The sequence below is a fragment of the Leptopilina boulardi genome, unplaced genomic scaffold (assembly GCF_019393585.1).
Source record: "Leptopilina boulardi isolate dan_hultmark-lab unplaced genomic scaffold, ZJU_Lbou_2.1 LbouV2_121, whole genome shotgun sequence".
Taxonomy (NCBI): domain Eukaryota; kingdom Metazoa; phylum Arthropoda; class Insecta; order Hymenoptera; family Figitidae; genus Leptopilina; species Leptopilina boulardi.
In genome coordinates this window covers 4,034,179-4,052,768 of record NW_026137665.1, presented here as the reverse complement: position 1 = coordinate 4,052,768, position 18,590 = coordinate 4,034,179, and the positions used below count along the sequence as shown (strand labels likewise).

The 18,590-nt window shown below is 30.3% G+C and overlaps 1 protein-coding gene across 1 annotated transcript; it reads left to right on the top strand.

Annotated features, from left to right (window-relative positions):
* The first annotated feature begins 12,966 nt into the window (after positions 1-12,966).
* LOC127284933 (uncharacterized) lies at positions 12,967-18,102 on the top strand. Its single transcript, XM_051310660.1, has 2 exons — positions 12,967-17,462; positions 17,538-18,102. Exons 1-2 carry the CDS (start codon positions 12,967-12,969, stop codon positions 18,100-18,102), a joined length of 5,061 nt encoding a protein of 1,686 aa, XP_051166617.1.
* The last annotated feature ends 488 nt before the right edge of the window (positions 18,103-18,590 follow it).

Sequence of the window (18,590 nt, the reverse complement as noted above, 5' to 3'; positions counted from 1 at the left end):
ATATTTAATTAAAATAACTCCAATTATTTGAATTAAACTTATTTAAACCCAATAAATTTTAATTAGATCAAGCAAATAATTAATATTGAATCGAATAATATAATTACTTTATTTATTTCACTGAAATATTTAATTATTTAATGTAATTCAAAATTATTTGCCACAATTTTATTTATTCTAGCTTATAATTGAATTAAATAATTTTTTATTTAATTCAAATTTAGATTTATTTGAATTGAAAAAAATCTTTTCATTGATACAAATAAATTTTGTCTTTGAGCTGAGTATATTTTTATTTTAATTAACCCAATTACTCACGTTGAATAATCAAATATTTGATTGAAAAATTTTCGTTTAGTTATAATTCAAAACAAAAATTTAATTTGATAAAATAAAATATTTAGGTCAAGTAAATATTTATTTGGTTCAAATACATTTATATATTTAAATGAATAACAGACAAATAAATAATTTATTTGGATTAAATAATTTTTATTTAATATATAAATAATTTTTTTTTTTTTTAGTAAAGGTAATAATCTTCCTACATAATATTTATTATACATTCAAACATTTGAAAAAGAATTTTTTTTTACATTTTATTTAAATTGACGATTGATGGAATAATTTTAGAATTACGTATGATAAAATTTTTTTTTTTTTTTTTGATCTCCATTAAAGCAATGTTGAACGCAGTTTTTTTCATGCTTATTTCAATTTTTCTATTGGACGAATATTGATCACTTGAATGATTAAATTTTTTTTTCGTGATTATATTTTCGTTTCTGCTCTACCATTTTCGTTTGATTTTTTTGGTATAGGAAATTTGCATTTTAATTAGTTATTATAATATTGGATTAAATGAAGAAGATAGAAACAAAAAAACATAACCTCAAATAAGCCATCAATATGACTTTTTGCTTCTTTTTATATATTACTTGACAAATTTTCAGAATATTGTCATTATTATAATATACATTTGGGACTGAATTAATAATCATCCATGCAGATTAATCCTTCATCATCTGGGAGCTACTTAGAGTTTCTTGTTCTTAATTCCCTTCATCCTCTTAATTTTTTATTAGTTTTTTTAAATTTATTTTAATTTTATTATTATTAATCTTTCTCAATAATTTTAATTATATTTAATAAATTATGTTATATACCTATAATTATTTAAAATAAATAAAATAATATTTTTCATTGACAATTAATTATATTAATTAATGTTTACATGAAAAATTTGTTCTTTTATGTTTTTTAAAAAGAATTATTTTTGTTTTAGAATTATTCTGTCAGCACTTCATGTAATAATAATAATAGTAATAATAGTAATAACAATAATAATGATAATTGAGTACCTACAAAGTTGAGAGTCTAATTATTTTCAACATTTATTTGTTTCCTAATGAATTATATAACATATATATATAAACATTTACAATGAGTTGGTTATATAATTGGAATTCGATTTACTCATTTGAAAACCTCTTTTCCTTCATTAGTTTATTAACAAGCTGATTTTGTACATTTCATAAAGGTGTGCTTAATTAATTATCTCTGCATAAATTCTATGTTTATTTTCTCTCCTGTAACAATAATTCTTGTCCAATTATTGGCAGCTCTCCAATTTTATTATTGGAAACCCCTTTCAGTATTAGTTTTAACACATTAAGGTGAATTTTTGTTTTTTTCATTTCACACATATATTTTCTATTATTTGGCATATAAAATTGTGGCATATTTAAAATAAATATTTTCACCATTAACCATATGCTTACTATTGTAATTTCACAAAATTATTTATAATTAGAATTTTTAAAAATTTAGTATTTTAATATTTTTCAATCTTTAATCTCAAAGTCAACGTGGCTGTGTGGTCATAGTGCTCGGCTCACGTCCCAAGGATTCTGAGTTCGATTCCCTATTCATGCGATACATTTTAAAATCATTAATTTAAAATTAAAATAATCTTACAAAATAGGGCAATTTAAAGGAGAATTGATATAAAACTTTGGATCGTTAAATAATTCCATTTTCACTTCCCATTTCACTTTCACCTTTTCAGTTTCATCTATTCACTTTCACTTACACCAATTTTTTTATACATTCAGTTACACTTTTACTAAAATAAATTTTAATAATTTAATAATTTTACTTAAACTAAACCTTTTTTTTCTTCCACTTTCACTCTCTTTCAACTTCACTCAAAAAATGTTTCAATAAAAATAATCTGTTTTTTTTTTTTTAATATTATAACAAAAAAAGGTTTAATTTCATGCTTGAAATTTGAATGTAAGTCAGAATAAAGGAGTAAAAAAATAATTTTAATGAAATTGTAAGTGAAAATGTAATTTTTTAGTAAATGTGTGAATGAAATTCGAAGTTAAAGTGAAAGTGTATGTGTACAGAAATAATTTTAATGAAAGTGAAAGTGCAAATGAAATTACGTGAACGCACCCCTGGATTGATTTATTAAATTTATTCTATTAATTTTAATGTTTCTATCACATAATTGAAAATTCTAGGTAATTGTAATTGTATATAACGCATTTTCCAAAAAAACGCCACCCACAAAAAAAAATATCTGGGATTGGCTTAATACTTTAGTAAATTGTTATATTGTCCTATACAAAAGTAACAAAATCATATAAAATCATTTTTAAAAAAATTATTAAAAGTAGAGGGAGTTAAAATTTTTAGGTTTGAAGTAACACTGTTATTTTTCAAATACGTATAATTCCTACAAAAATTTATGAATTTTAATTTGTCAATTGAATTTTTTGTTGGGTTTTTTGCATGTAGTTTTCAATGCAAAAAAAATGTTTTTTAAAATTAAAATTTTTAACAATAGATTTTTGAAAATTACCTTTATACATTTTCTCTTAAACACAATCTTGTCCCATTTTTATATTTATCGGTTTGGTGGAAAAAATCTCAACTTTTAAATAAAAATAACAACAACAAAAAATGTTAAGAAGCCATGAGGGGTTAAAAATGAAAACTAAGGGTTAATTTTGAAAAAATAAAGTTAAAAATTTTTTTTTTGATATTGAAAACTTCATGAAAAACCCATCAAAATCCCAAATGACGCAAATTAAAGTCCACTCTCTAAATCTGAATTAGTAAAAAAGTTTTCTAATTTGAATTAGTGACTCACTTTTTGCTTCTCAAATAGTAAAATTTTACTAATTCTTAGTAACATTTACTAACAATAATTTTTGTCTATTTTCAAAATAAATACGTCAGTATTACCTACTTTATCTACCTATGTACACTGAGGAAACTGTTTGGTATCATCTACTGAAGTTTGGTTCTCCAAACCAAATTTTTTATTTGATATATATGCATCTAATCCGTTTGGTTCGGGCTACTAAATTTTTTCGTTGAATCATTTTGTTCGGTCTACCAAATTTTTTGTTTTGCACAACTAACTTATTGTTTTTAAGCAAACAAAAAATTTAGTTAAATGAAAAAAATTTTTTTCTTTTCTCAACCAAATTATTTTTTGGCTCACACTTATATTTTTTATTTTTCACTTAATTTTATCACTTTTGTTATCCTCTTTTAATCTTTTCGCTTTATATTACCTACCACCCTATGTCTACTTAAATTAATTTCTATTGCGGAAAAACCTAACACTGCTGGGGATCGAACCCTCAGACTACGCAACGCAAATCAAGAACGCTGACCACTACACTAAGAATCCTAGTGACAATGTGAGTGTAAATTATTTTCATAAAGTATACAGGCTGGAGAAAAACTTCCGTTCTTTTAACAAGCTTTATTCTCTCTGTTCGATATGCATCACTACACACACTTTTTTACCGAATTTCTGAAACACATAAAAATCCCGAAAACACTTGAATAAAACTGGACGTGTGACATCCGTAAACAGAGAAATAAGCCATATTTACGAGAACAGCGCATGCGCAATTGAGCATTCAGACGGTTTGGTTTGGAGAACCAAATTATTCAGTTAACAGTCGCAAAAGCTTGAACGAAATTTTTGGTACAGCCAACTAAATTTCTCGATTGATTGCTTCTTTCGTTACTGTTATGTCAACTAAATTTTTGTAATCTTAACTAAAAGTGCTCCACCAAATTATTTTATTAACATTACATTATTATTTTTCTCAGTGTATACCTATCTAGAAACTGAAACTTCTAATTCATTTAGTAGTAGATTTGTTACAGATTGAATTAGTAACTTGTAATGATAGTTAGAAATCGTCCGGTAAATATTTGTACTAAATATTATCGCGCATCGATAAACAGATTACCGATCGCGGAACTCAAAGACGTAGTACCCGATTTCGCCGCGCGGGCCGCATCGCCAAAGCTCACTCGCGTGCGCCCAGCCCACCGATCGGCTATTTAAGCTGCGCTCGCTGAGGACCGTCACTTTCGTGCTACACGGAGTCCGGGTGGGTCTTACCCACTTGACTAGGAGTTTTACTCCGAAAATCTTTGTAGAGAGTTTTACTCTCGTTTGTCGGGTTTTACCCGTCGAACATTATATCAGTTTTGTATGTATATAGTGTATAGTAAAGAATTGTAAAGTAACGTAACAAATGTATAGTAAAGAAATATTGTATTCCCGCAGTTTGAAATAGATTTTCCGTTCTTTTCGCAGTTTTTAATCTCCGTTTTAGATATACTTAGAGTTTTACTCTTCGTATAATTAGAACACGAATTTTACTCGTAGTTCACCAGAATATCGCGAAATTTTAGACAGTATCACGATTGATTTCACGGCTCATCGCTGCGAGTTGACACCGATTTCGTTAATGCGCGGCTCAAATAAGCGACGTTACCAGATTGATGCCGATTCTCGATTCCGCGGCTCAACGTATCGCGATAGATGCCGATAATCATTGTGAGAAACCGACTTCCGCGATTTATATGTACGCCTGTATATTTTTCACCTGTAAATACCGTTGTAAATAAATAATTTGTTTCAGTTTGTTATTAACTCGTTATTGTTATTATTTTTGTGGAATCAAAACGAACCCTGGCTCGGCGTGCTAAAATATTGATTCTTACGATTACAAACGTTACAAGCTTTTGACTAATTCACAGTAAACGAATCCGCCCTATTTGAATTAGTCAAAAATGACTAATTCAGATTTAGAGAGTATTAAGCCAAATCCAGAAATTTTTTTTTTTGTGGCTTTTTTTAGAGAATATGCCTCATATATATATATATATATGAAATGACTTTAAAAATTCAATAAACTGAAAATTATTGAATGTATGATGAAAAATATAAAAACAAAAACAAAAAAGTTGAAAATATATTTGACTTTTGTACAATGAGCAGGAAAATAGGACTTGTTGCCTGATTCTATTGACATCAAAGGGAAAGCCGAAAGCATATATAGTATTGAGGGTTTGGGGAGTAACGTTTATCAATTCAGAGAGTGAGTTAGTTCTCTGGTGGTCGTCAAATTTTCCGAGTTCTGGAAACGCATGAACTGTTTCGAGTTGCACGTATGCGTATGGCAGCACGTGTGCAATGCACGAGAAACGACTCGAAGATCTCTCTCTCTCTCTCTCTCTCTCTCCTGTTGAGAGAAGTCGGTCTCTATATATATATATATATGTATACCTATGCCAAAGTCATTGCGGGAAAAGGGGATTGACGTCGAAGTTAGACAGGATGTGGGACTAAGTTCGTGAGAGGGGTGAGAGGAAAGGGGTGAAAGACGGTCAAAGGGGGGGTGAGATTCGTTGATAGCGATCAACCTCTGAATACTGATCGACCCATTTTATTTAGTCGATTCAGCGCTCACGTAGATGTTCCACCCACACATTTGTATAAGTCCAACTAATAAAATTTATTCTTACAGAGAAGAATAACATCTTTACCTATTCTCGAAACTTGTACAACTTGCGGGCGAATAGAAAAAGTCTTTTTACTTTCGTTTCATATATAAATATATATTCTCTCAAAGCGAAATAACTCGGTAGTCAAATAATTCAATAAAACAAAAAGGTTTTCTTGAAAAAAAAAAAAATTTGCAAAGACATATGGGGCATTCTACGAAAAATTTTTATTCAAAATTTTTTTTGCCTGGAACATGTTTTTCAGAATCTTTATGAAAAATAAGAGATTGTAAGTTGTAAGTATAACCCTATATAAATATACATATATGTATATTATACTAAGAATAAATTAAATATAATTTAAATAATTAAATAAAAAACTAAAAAGTGTACTTTTTAAAAACTCATGTCTAGTTTTCTAATTTTCATTCTACAATCATTACAAATAATAGATTTATTAACCAAAACATTTTTTTGGGTTATGATTGAAAGTTTCTTAAACAGTTGCGCATTTAATTTGCGTAAATTCCTTTTAACAAGATGTGCTTTTAATTTGAATGGATTTCAACAGCGATCACGAAAAATGTTTATTAAAGACATTGAAAATATAAATAATTTAAAATTACGTATTTTTATTGATAGTTTACACATCTGTCAAAAAAAAAACATTCAAGTACTATAGAGAAAACAAATGACTTAGAATAAAAATGTAGTGAAATTATGTTTTACATTTATAAAAAAGCAGTTTCAAGCACTTTTTACTCAACTCGAAAATCTGAAATACTCCTTACATTCCAAAAAACGCCAATTTCTAATATTTTTTTAATTTTGACTTTTTGGGCATTTCCACTAAAATATATTATTTTTTATTGCATATATAAAAAATTTGAAAAATTTCCAACAAATTTCATATGGCACATATTTTTCCATCTTTTCGTTTTAATGAAGAAAAACGCGTTTGAAAAGTACCTTCTTCATGTAAACTTTAATTTTAAAAAATTCATAACTCCCGTAACTTTCATCAAATCAAAAAAGAAAAAAATACGTATTCTCTTATTTTTCATAAAGATTCTGAAAAAAATGTTCCAGGCAAAAAAAAATTTTGAATAATAATTTTTCGTAGAATGCCCCATATAGTTTTTCATATTCACATTTTTTTCATAGTACTACCTAAAAAAAAAATTTATACTTTTTCTCTTTACATATATTTTTTGAATTATAACAATTTTTTGTTTTTTTCTTTAACATAGTTGACTTGTCTACAAGTTTTACCTTTGTTCAAGTTTAGAATTGGATTATAATTACATCTACAAACTGTAAGTAGATCTTCAGGATTAATTACATTTATTGATTCAGATACACTCAATCTTGTTACTCTCGGTTCCCACTCCCCTCCCCATTTTCCGTTTTATTTCTTCTCTTTTTGTAATTTAAAAGTATTAAAGGAAATTTTTTTTTCTAAAATTTCTAAAAAAAAAAATCATTTTAATCTTAAATATTATGATGCTAGTAAGTACATATTACCAGATAAAAAATAAAATTTGTTTTAAAAAAAATTTTATCATGGTCTTCTTTGTTAAAAGCATTCTCAACATTTAAAAAAATTTAGATTATTGACAAGTATTTTAGGACTATTTTATATAATATTGCTGTGATATTATAGGATAATACTACGTGTGCTACTTTCTTTAATGTATTTCCAGATAGTGAGTTAAAATTTTTTTCTAAAAGTTTTTTAGACTCTTTATGTTTAGATAATTTCCACTAATTTTTGAAAATGTAGAAAATGGGGAGTTGTGCTCCATCGTTAGCAGAGAGTTGTTCGTCACATCATATTTAACAGTTTTTAATTCCAATACGCACTCTTTATTTTTATTTTGCATTACTAAATTGAATTAGTGACTCACTTTCTGCTTCTCAATTAGTAAAATATTACTAATTATTAGTAACTTTTACTAACAATTCGTAACTCTTACTAACAATTAGTAAAATTTAACTTTTAATTCTAAAGCAAAAAGTGAGTCACTCATTTAAATTAGTAAACATTTTTACTAATTCTGATTTAGAGAGTAGTTTAATTCAATTATTTTTAAAATATTTTAAGTTTATCTAAATTAAATTTAAATTAATAAGAATTTTCACTAATCTTTAGTCACTTTTTACTAAAACTTTAGTAAAAAATTTTAAACTACTAATTCAAATATTAAGATTTTACTAAAAAGTAATAAAAATTCTTACTATTGTAAATTAATAGCTCACTATTCACTAATTCAAATTTAGAGAGTAAAAATCAGTATTTTCTAAAAACAAGCACAATTGATTAGGTACTAATTCCGTTTTGAATTTTAATTATAATTGATCATGCCAAAAGATGTGTTAGAACGTGTACTAATTGTTCTATATAATGAAATAGTAAAAAAAAAAAAAAATTTGTTTAATAGTTTTGATCGAAAAACAAAATCCGGTGCATAACTCTCCACTCTCCCCTATGTAATTTAAAAAGAAATTTCTGTTCAATGTGATTTATAATTTTTGTTGAAAATAAACTCTAAAGATAAATCTCTCCCTACTTTTGATATGATAATGGCAAAAAAATTGTAATTCTATATATTTTTAATGACTTTTACAATCTTTATATATATATGTGATGCTCCACGAGAGAAGGGACCTATCTCCGAAATAATATTAGGCTTAGTTTTCATGTACGGTGCACGGAAAACTGAGCCTAATGTTATTTCGGGGATAGGTCCCTTCTAAAATATTAAATATTATTTTGATTAAATTTATATTTAATGAAAAGTTTTTAAATTTGAACAGCAGAAATTTATTTATATTTTCCTATGAACATAAATTATATTTTAACTTGCATCCGTAAACTAAATTTTCATCTATTCTACAATTAAAAAATTAATTAGGAACGAAATAAGTTTTCATAATTATGTTTTTAAAGATTAATTTTACCCAAATTCTTTGAAAAAAATTTATTATTTTATTTTAAAGAATTTGTTTCTAAGATGCACCACGGAAGACGTCCTTCTAATTTATGACCCTAATTTTGGGGTTATGTCAGATTTCTTTTCTATGACTTTTACCAAATTTTGAGGTTATGTTCGTCTTCACGCCTATGACCTTTGACGTAAATTTGCGGCTATGTTCTCCTTTGACCTATGACCTTTGATATTTAAAGGGGGAGTGTCATCTCTTGACTTCTGATAATAATTTTGAGGTTATGTCTGTCTCAACTCCTTCAAAAAATTTGGTTTTCGACATATCTCCTTGATTTTTGAGGTTTCGTTTGTTTTAATCTATGATTCTGTCGTTTGACCTTGAGTATTGATGTTATATTAATTTTTAACCTATGTTTTTGATATAGATAGTACATTCTCTGAAATTTTCGAGACAAATTCTGAACGGTACGCGAGTTTGAATGCTTCGCGAGTTGAATGGTAGGCGAGTACTGTGAGCTCCCGCGTAGCGTCGAAATTCTTGCCTAGCGTTCATTTGAGACAAATTCTGAACGGTACGCGAGTTTGAATGCTTCGCGAGTTGAATGGTAGGCGAGTACTGTGAGCTCCCGCGTAGCGTCGAAATTCTCGCCTAGCGTTCATTTGAGACAAATTCTGAACGGTACGCGAGTTTGAATACTTCGTTAGTTGAATGGTAGGCGAGTACTGTGAACTCCCGCGTAGCGTCGAAGTTCTCGCCTAGCGTTCATTCTTGAATCAGCTGCGGCGATATCTTTTTATAATATAGTAATGATATATATATATCTCAGATTACTTCAAAAACTTTTACAAATCAATATTAAGTTTAATTAAATAGAGAGAATCGAACTTTTTATTCTTCTTTTTTTCCAAAAAAAAAAAAACAAAAACAAACTTGAAAGCAGAAAATTAAAAAACACTTTAATCTTTCATTAATCTGAAAAAATAACGTTTGTATGAAAACTTTCGTAATATTAGTTTTTTTTTCTTCATTCTCTAGCTTTTCTCTTCTTTATTTGTTAATATGACTGCAGAACATTTAATATGTTACTGAAATAAATTTTTAGAAAATGTATTTTTTTTTCAAACAATGGATGCATAAAAAGTGAAATAAAAAAATAAAAATAAAAATTAGTATGAAAGAGATGAGTTTTAAAAAAAATATATATAATATTGTTTTCAAGAAAATATTTTCTACATTAACGAAGAATATTTTCACTCATATGAATTGAGATAACATATCATCATCATGAAAATAGAGAGATATTTGGCAAAATAAAAAAAAAAAAAAAAAAAAACGGTAGTATTTAAATTTTTGAAAATGTTGAATCAGTGATTTTTCTTTCTTTAAAGAAACAATGGTCTGTTGTTTCAAAAGTAGAAAAATCTGGTAACAGTACTTTGGTAGCGATATCTTACACACTGTGAGAAAAATTTGAATAACGTGAAACTCTGGTCGAGGGTCGATTCCCGGAAATCCTCTTTTCTTTTCTCGCTCGTCTCTCTATTCTTCGCTCGAATCTATCCAAACCTCTCCCCCTATGGATATATTTTTTTTTTCTTTTCTTCCCTTATTCGATCCGCGGTCTTCTCCTCCCTCTATATGTATGTCGCAATGGATGCTGCTAGCAAGCACTGATGTTGATTTAAAATTCTAATGCGAGGAACTTTGTTCTTCGCGACCCACGAATGCGCAGCTATACCATTGTGGCAATCGAAAAAGAGTTATATCTTCTTTTCTTAAAGATTCAGAACCACTGGATGCTTAATGTTGAATGCGATCTTAGAAATTTACCCCTTTTCTTTATATATTATATATATATTATTCTCTTTTTATTTTTCATGTTCATATTCTTTTGGTTTTTTTCTTTTTTAAATTTATATATATATATGTAAGAGAATATCGTTTCATATGAATTTCTGACTACGGTGAATGTGCATTATGTGAAATTCGAAAAGCAGAGATAGAATCAAAAGGTTCAAGACGTTTGAGTCAAAGGGTTATGAAATTTTGGGCGACTCTTAAATGTCATGCAAACTCGATTCCACCTTACCAAGCTCCGGCAACCTCGCACATAGAATCCCTTGATGCACTAGTTTCCACGCCTCCTTTTCTCGCGTTCCTCACCCGGAGAATGAAAAATTGCGCTGCCGGTTTCTAACACACACATATATATATATATAAAAAGAGAGGCGAGAAATACTTTGTGCCGACTGCAGTCGAATAACCGAAAACCCTGGGCTAGAGAATGAGGTCGATTTTCTTTTTTGATTATTTTTATTACTCTGATTAGAAATATTACACTCAGTGGAAAATTATAGATTTGGACGGAAAATACACTGTTTTTTTTTTTTTTTTTTTTTTTTTTTTTTTTTTTTTTTTTTTTTTTTTTTTTTTTTTTTTTAAAGAAAAACATTTCGTTAGTAGATGAGTTTGTTTAGAGTGAGCGAGGCACATTTAAAAAAAAATAATTTTGAATTTTTTGTAGTGCAATGAAAAGCGTGAATTTTGTTTAATAACAAGAAACCCGATTTTCATTTCAAAATACTACAAAAAATTCAAAAAAAATTTTTTTAAATGTCCCTCGCTCAAGTACTATAAACAAACTCATCGCAACTAATGAAATGTTTTAGGTTTTCTTGATTTCAGATGATCCTGTTGGGACTTATCGTGTCCACTGTTAAGAGTCTGTTTTCAAGAACCACACTAAATTCGTTATACTGCTTATAATTTTTAAACAAAAAAATTACGAAATGTTATTCAAATATAGATTAATACACACTGAGAAAACTGTTTGGTATCATCTACTGAAGTTTGGTTCTCCAAACCAAATTTTTTATTTGATATATGTGTAACTAATCCGTTTGGTTCGGGCTACTAAATTTTTTCGTTGAATCATTTTGTTCGGTCTACCAAATTTTTTGTTTTGCACAACTAACTTATTGTTTTTAAGCAAACTGTTGCGTTTGCAGTAAAATATAAAGAAAATTGTTAGTACTAAAACTTGTAAAAAAAAAGGTACTCCAAAAAAAAAATAAAAATTTATGACGGTTATGTTGAGGAACGAAAATAATACCTTATCCGCATTTGTCAAGTTTAGACACGTTTCAAAATCTATAATACAAGTTTTTGGTAATTGTTTAGCGTCGAACTATCAAAAATAAACAAATTGTAAAACTAAATCTTTATTAGCACATCTGCAGAGTCCATTAGCTGTAAAACGGTCATCCTAAGTCCTTTATGACTTTATCTTCTACTCGGCATCTCAAAATTTGGCAATTTGTAATTTTCCCCCTCCACAACCTAAATGTATCTCCGCCTTCGCTATTGTCAATCATCCCCCACTAAACGACAAGAAAATGTAGCAGAACCTCTTCAGGTTTTTTGATATCTTTATGTAGTCAGTTACTGTATAACCCTCCAACTCATAACCACAATACATGTAAAATCTTATGTCTTTTTAATAAATTATATTATTTTATTTCTACTGTAAATAATATTGTGTGTTTCTTCACGTATCTTAAAAAACTCTTCCCTTGAATTAAAATTAATTGCATTAAACTAAATGCAATTCGAAACATGGTCCTTCGAGCCGGATTCTTCGCCGTGTCATCTACATACATGTGTTGAAGTAATACTGAACTAGCACGAGAGTAAACATTACGTACGTGATTGAACATTACAGTGAAAAGTGAAGAGTCGAAGTAAAGGACTTTTAAGACAGAATCGTGTGTTATCATAAGATCACTAGATCATTTTAGTAAATGAGTTGGTTGGCGGGTTGTTAATTTTGTTGTGAATTTCATTTTACCTCTTTTGTTCGCAGTTGTATAATCATTAAATGAAATCACAAGACGGTAACTCAAATATCAGAACTCTTAAAAGTGTCGTATAAATTAAAACGTTAATTCACGTGAAAAATACCTGCCATTGGTGCCAGTTTCGTGTTATTCAACTACAATCGACAACAAGAAGGAGAGAAACAACTTATCATCAACTTTGGACAATTCGACATCGTTGGACTTCAAAGAATTATAAGGCAAGTCTTATGAACAACCAATTATAAAAGTGTTCCTTCCCTCACTTATTAATATCCTATCTACATTGTATAAATTTCATTGCTCAAAGTGTCGCGTAAATTAACTAAATAAAATGACAGAACGTAGCATTGCAGTTTTGAAAGCTCAACGCGGAAACGCAAAAAGAATGTTAACAAATTTTTTAAAATTTCTCGACGCTTTTGAATATGAAAAAGATTATCCGATTCTCGAAAAAAGACTTCAAGAAATTGAGAATCAACGCGCTATATTTGATACCTGTCAATTAGAATTAGAACAAACTAACGAAGATCCTGCTCATGAAACAACACGCGACGAATTCGATGAAAAATATTATAGAGCAGTGAGTAAGGCTACCACTATTTTGCAAAACATACCCAGACAAATGACACAATTAGCAACTTCTAGTAATCATGCGAATTCGGAGAGACAACCAATTGTCGGTAAACGAAAATTACCTCCCGTAAATTTACCAACGTTTGATGGAAGTTATGAATCGTGGATAGGGTTTCATGACCTTTTTCAATCCGTTGTCGACGCAGATAGAGACACGACTGAAATAGAAAAATTTTATCATCTGAAAGGTTGTTTAAGAGACGAAGCCGTGAATGTTATCGCGGCTCTCGAATTGTCTGCGGAAAATTATAAGGTGGCCTGGAATTTATTAAAAGATCGATACAATAATCGAAAAATTATTCGTAGAAAACATGTAAATGCTTTGTTAAATTTGCCTTTTCTTTCGAAAGAATATTCAATTCGCTCCTTTCTTGATTATATTCAAAAACACATTCGCGCATTACAAGCATTAAAAGAACCTATTGAAAATTGGGATACTTTGTTAATTGGAATTGTTAGTCAAAAATTAAATCCCTTTTTGCGCGAAAAATGGGAAGATTTCAGTAATGATTCGGAACAACCAACCTATCAAGAATTAATTTCTTTTTTGCAACGTCGCGCCCAATTAGAAGATACTCAAGTCTATCAAAAGTCAGAAAAATCACAATCTAGTGTTGATAAAAAATCTGGGTCGAAAAATTCTCGTTCTCAACAATCGTGCGCAACTTCAGTCTCAAAATCCTCTTGTACATTCTGTGATGGAGATCATCAAATTTATTCGTGTGTTAAATTTCGAAAATTAACCCCTCAAGCACGTTTTGATGCAGCAAAGAAGGCCAGTTTGTGTCTGAATTGTTTGCGAAAAAACCACCGAGTTGCTGAGTGCACATTATCACCCTGTCGTAAATGTAACCAAAAACACAATATCTTCTTGCATTTTGAAAAATCAATAGCTGAACCAAGCAACACGGTAGGTAGTGAGGATCAAGAAATTGATATGAACAAAAAATCTCTTTCCTGTGGTGCTGCACAAGTTCCCACAGAAGCGCTGTTAGCTACAGCTATAGTTGATCTCGTAAATGATCAAGGCAAAACAAAAACTTGTAGAGTCTTTTTAGATGGGGGTTCTCAAGCAAATTTTGTTACTGAAGAAGTAGCTAAATTTTTAAATTTACATCGAACTTCAGTTGGCATTTCTGTATCTGGAATTAATGATATTAGCACTGAAGTCAAACACCTGGTTTATGGCACTGTAAAATCTCGATTTAATAACTATCAAAAACGACTCGATTTTCTCGTTCTCCCTCAAATTACGAATGACATACCGTCAATTCCAATTAAACCCTCGATTCTCGAAATACCAAAAAACATTCAATTGGCTGATCCTGATTTTTATCAGCCAGGTAAAATTGATCTTCTTATTGGAGTAAAAGTTTTCTTCAAACTAATGTGTTTAGGTCAAATTCCAATAAAGGAACAGCCAAACGCTGTTTTTCAAAAAACTCATTTTGGTTGGATAGTTGCAGGAGAGTTAAAAATAAACTCCTTTCGCCAAAATGAAGTCAAATGTCATGTAGCTATTAGTTCTCCATATGAAAATCTTGCAAAATTTTTTGAACTCGAAGAAATTCCAATCAAAAAATTGTTTTCCCCTGAGGAAGAGTTATGTGAAAAACATTTTTGTGAAAATATTCAACGTCTTGAAAATGGTAAGTATCAGGTAAGACTACCATTTAATGAAAAAAAGGGTGCCTTAGGGGAGTCTCGGGTTAGAGCATCGCGGTGTTTAAATAGTCTCATAAAAAGGTTTGAAAATTCGCCTGAATTAAAAAAAGACTATAGCGAATTTCTTGAGAATTATGAAATGTTAGAACATATGACTGAATTAAAAGAAAATGAATTAGATAAACCCAAGTTTTATTTTCCTCATCATCCTGTAGTACGACAAGAAAGTTTAACTACAAAACTTCGTGTAGTTTTTAATGGGTCGTCCCCATCGTCATCGGGGGTTTCGCTTAATGATACGTTTCTGACAGGTCCCGCTCTCCAAAATGATTTATTCTCGCTATTAATTCGATTTCGCTCGCACAAATATGCCCTTACCGCTGACATTGAAAAAATGTATAGACAAATTCCGGTACATCCTGATGATGTCGCTTATCAAAATATTCTTTTTCGAAAAACTTTTCAAGAACCGATAAAAATTTTCTCATTAAATACTGTTACATATGGAACCTCGTGTGCGCCATATTTGGCTCTTCGCGTATTGAAACAATTAGCTGAGGATGAAAGATTGACTCATCCAGTCGCCGCCACTGTCTTGGAAGACGACTTTTACGTCGATGATGTCCTAACAGGATGTCAGACAATAAAGGAAGCAAAGATTCTTCGGGACGAATTAATTATTCTTCTAAAAAAGGGAGGTTTTACCCTTCGAAAATGGGCTTCAAATGAGCCCTCTCTTCTTTTCGAAAATTCAAACAAAATTGAAACTACACACATGTCACTTGATAAAGATTCTTCAAAAAAGACGTTAGGAGTACAGTCGGATTGTAATCGGGATGTAATATCTTATGTTGTGAATCTATCTGAAACTTGTTCACAAGTTACCAAGCGCTCAATCTTGTCAGAAATTTCCAAGATATTCGATCCTTACGGGTTATTAGGACCTGTAATAATTACTGCAAAAATTATGATACAAGATTTATGGAAAGTAGGATGTTCATGGGATGAATCGGTCCCTCTAAATATTCACACTAAATGGGTTGAACTTCGCAATCAATTACCTCTTTTAGAAAAGTTAAACTTTGATAGATTTATGTCAATATCCAACCCAATTGAAATTCAAATGCATGGATTTTGCGATGCAAGCGAGAAAGCCTATGGAGCTTGCATTTACTTGCGGTCAACAGACAATTCTGGTAATCATCATATTTCTATAGTTTGTGCGAAATCTAAAGTAGCACCGGTAAGTCCGGTCACATTGCCTCGATTGGAGCTGTGTGCAGCTCTGTTATTATCACGTTTATACAACATAACTAAAAATTCCTTATCATTCGAAAATCAACGGGTATTTTTTTGGTCCGATTCGACAATCGTATTACAATGGCTGAAAACCGATGCATCCACGCTCAAAACCTTCGTCTCAAATCGAATTTCAGAAATTCAAACAAACACAAAAAACGGGGAGTGGAAACATGTTCCTTCACAAGACAATCCAGCTGATCTTATATCGCGAGGAAAATTTCCTACAGAAATTTTAGAGTCAACTCTTTGGAAAAAAGGTCCAACTTGGCTTTCTCGAGATGAACATCTTTGGCCTAATAAAATTATCTCAGTTAGAGAGATACCAGAGAAGAAAAAAGTAATTGCCTCGACAATTTGTTTAAAATTAACGATACGCGATAGAGACCTTCTTAAAAAATATAGCTCACTTTTAACGCTTCAAAAAATTATTGCCTTCATTTTTCGTTTTATAAATAATGCAAAGAACAAAGAAAGCAAAATCATTGGACCTATTTTACCAGTTGAGTTGGAAAATTCGTTATCAACAATTATAAGGTTGACTCAATCAACCGAATTCGCAAATGAAATTAAATGTCTTAAAAACGGCACTTTTTTATCGCTTAAAAGTAAATTGTTAACTCTCAACCCTTTTCTTGATACAAACGGGATTTTGCGAGTAGGTGGAAGACTTGCTCACTCAGATTTACTTGAGAAACAAAAACATCCAATTTTAATGCCATACAATCATCACATAACACGTGTTTTAATTCGAGATGAACACTTGAGACTTCATCATGCTGGAGCTCAAGCCACGCTTTATTCGATTCGAGAAAATTATTGGCCATTAAATGGTCGCAATTTAACTCGAAATATTATAAAACAATGCGTTCCTTGTTTTCGGGCGAAACCTCGTCCTCTTGAACAATTCATGAGCAATCTTCCACAGGATCGAGTTTCGGGTTCAAGACCTTTTCTTAATGTCGGTGTTGACTATTGTGGTCCACTGTACATTAAAGAAAAGCGCTTTCGAAACCGTAATAAAATTAAAGTCTATATTTCCCTTTTCGTTTGCATGGCAACAAAGGCTGTCCATTTAGAAGTGGTCAGTGACCTGAGTACAGAAGCCTTTATTGCCGCTTTAAAACGTCTTTTTTCGAGAAGAGGCAAAGCTAAAGCCATTTATTCAGACAATGCAACTAATTTTTTGGGTGCAAGCCGCGAGCTTAATGAACTATATAATCTTGTTCAGTCTGAAGAATATAACAAAAAAATTCAGGACTATTTAATCAATGAAAAAATTTGTTGGAATTTTATACCTCCCAGAGCTCCTCATTTTGGAGGACTGTGGGAAGCAGCCGTAAAATCGTTCAAACACCACTTTTCAAGAATCGTTGGTGATACTTTGTTAACCTTTGAGCAACTTGAAACATATACAATAGAAATCGAAGCAATCCTTAATTCCCGACCGATTTCCCCAATGTCTTCCGACCCAAATGATTTACATCCCTTGACTCCTGGACACTTTTTGATTGGAGGTCCACTGACAAGCTTTCCGCAAGCAGACCTCATTACCATTCCATCTAATCGTCTTTCCAATTGGCAACATGCACAACAATTACGACAACATTTTTGGAAACGATGGAGCAAAGAATATCTCCATCAACTAATTACTCGTAATAAATGGAGTTCAGGTAGCAGTTCCAACATTCATGTCGGCCAACTAGTAATCATCAAGGAAGATAATGCACCTCCGTTACAGTGGACAACTGGGCGCATCACAGCAACTTTTCCAGGTCAAGATGGGCTAATCCGGGTAGTGATGGTAAAAACGAAAACTGGGGAATACAAACGGTGTATTCAGAATTTGTGCCTTCTTCCAATCGAGTAAAAAAAAAAACCGACAAAAAGTGAATGTGAAAAATAATTGACATTGGATATAAATCAAAGATAATTAATAATCACAACAATTACAAATATTCTTTAGAAAATTTAGTGTCATAATCAATGTGAATTAGTTTTGAACTCCAGTAGTTCAAGGGGGTCGGCATGTTGCGTTTGCAGTAAAATATAAAGAAAATTGTTAGTACTAAAACTTGTAAAAAAAAAGGTACTCCAAAAAAAAAAATAAAAATTTATGACGGTTATGTTGAGGAACGAAAATAATACCTTATCCGCATTTGTCAAGTTTAGACACGTTTCAAAATCTATAATACAAGTTTTTGGTAATTGTTTAGCGTCGAACTATCAAAAATAAACAAATTGTAAAACTAAATCTTTATTAGCACATCTGCAGAGTCCATTAGCTGTAAAACGGTCATCCTAAGTCCTTTATGACTTTATCTTCTACTCGGCATCTCAAAATTTGGCAATTTGTAA

Coding starts and splice junctions, on each gene's coding strand:
- LOC127284933 (XM_051310660.1), top strand. CDS start 12,967: ATGACAGAACGTAGCATTGCAGTTTTGAAAGCTCAACGCGGAAACGCA. Junction 17,463..17,537: donor GAACTATATAATCTTGTTCA/GTCTGAAGAATA, acceptor TATACCTCCCAG/AGCTCCTCATTTTGGAGGAC.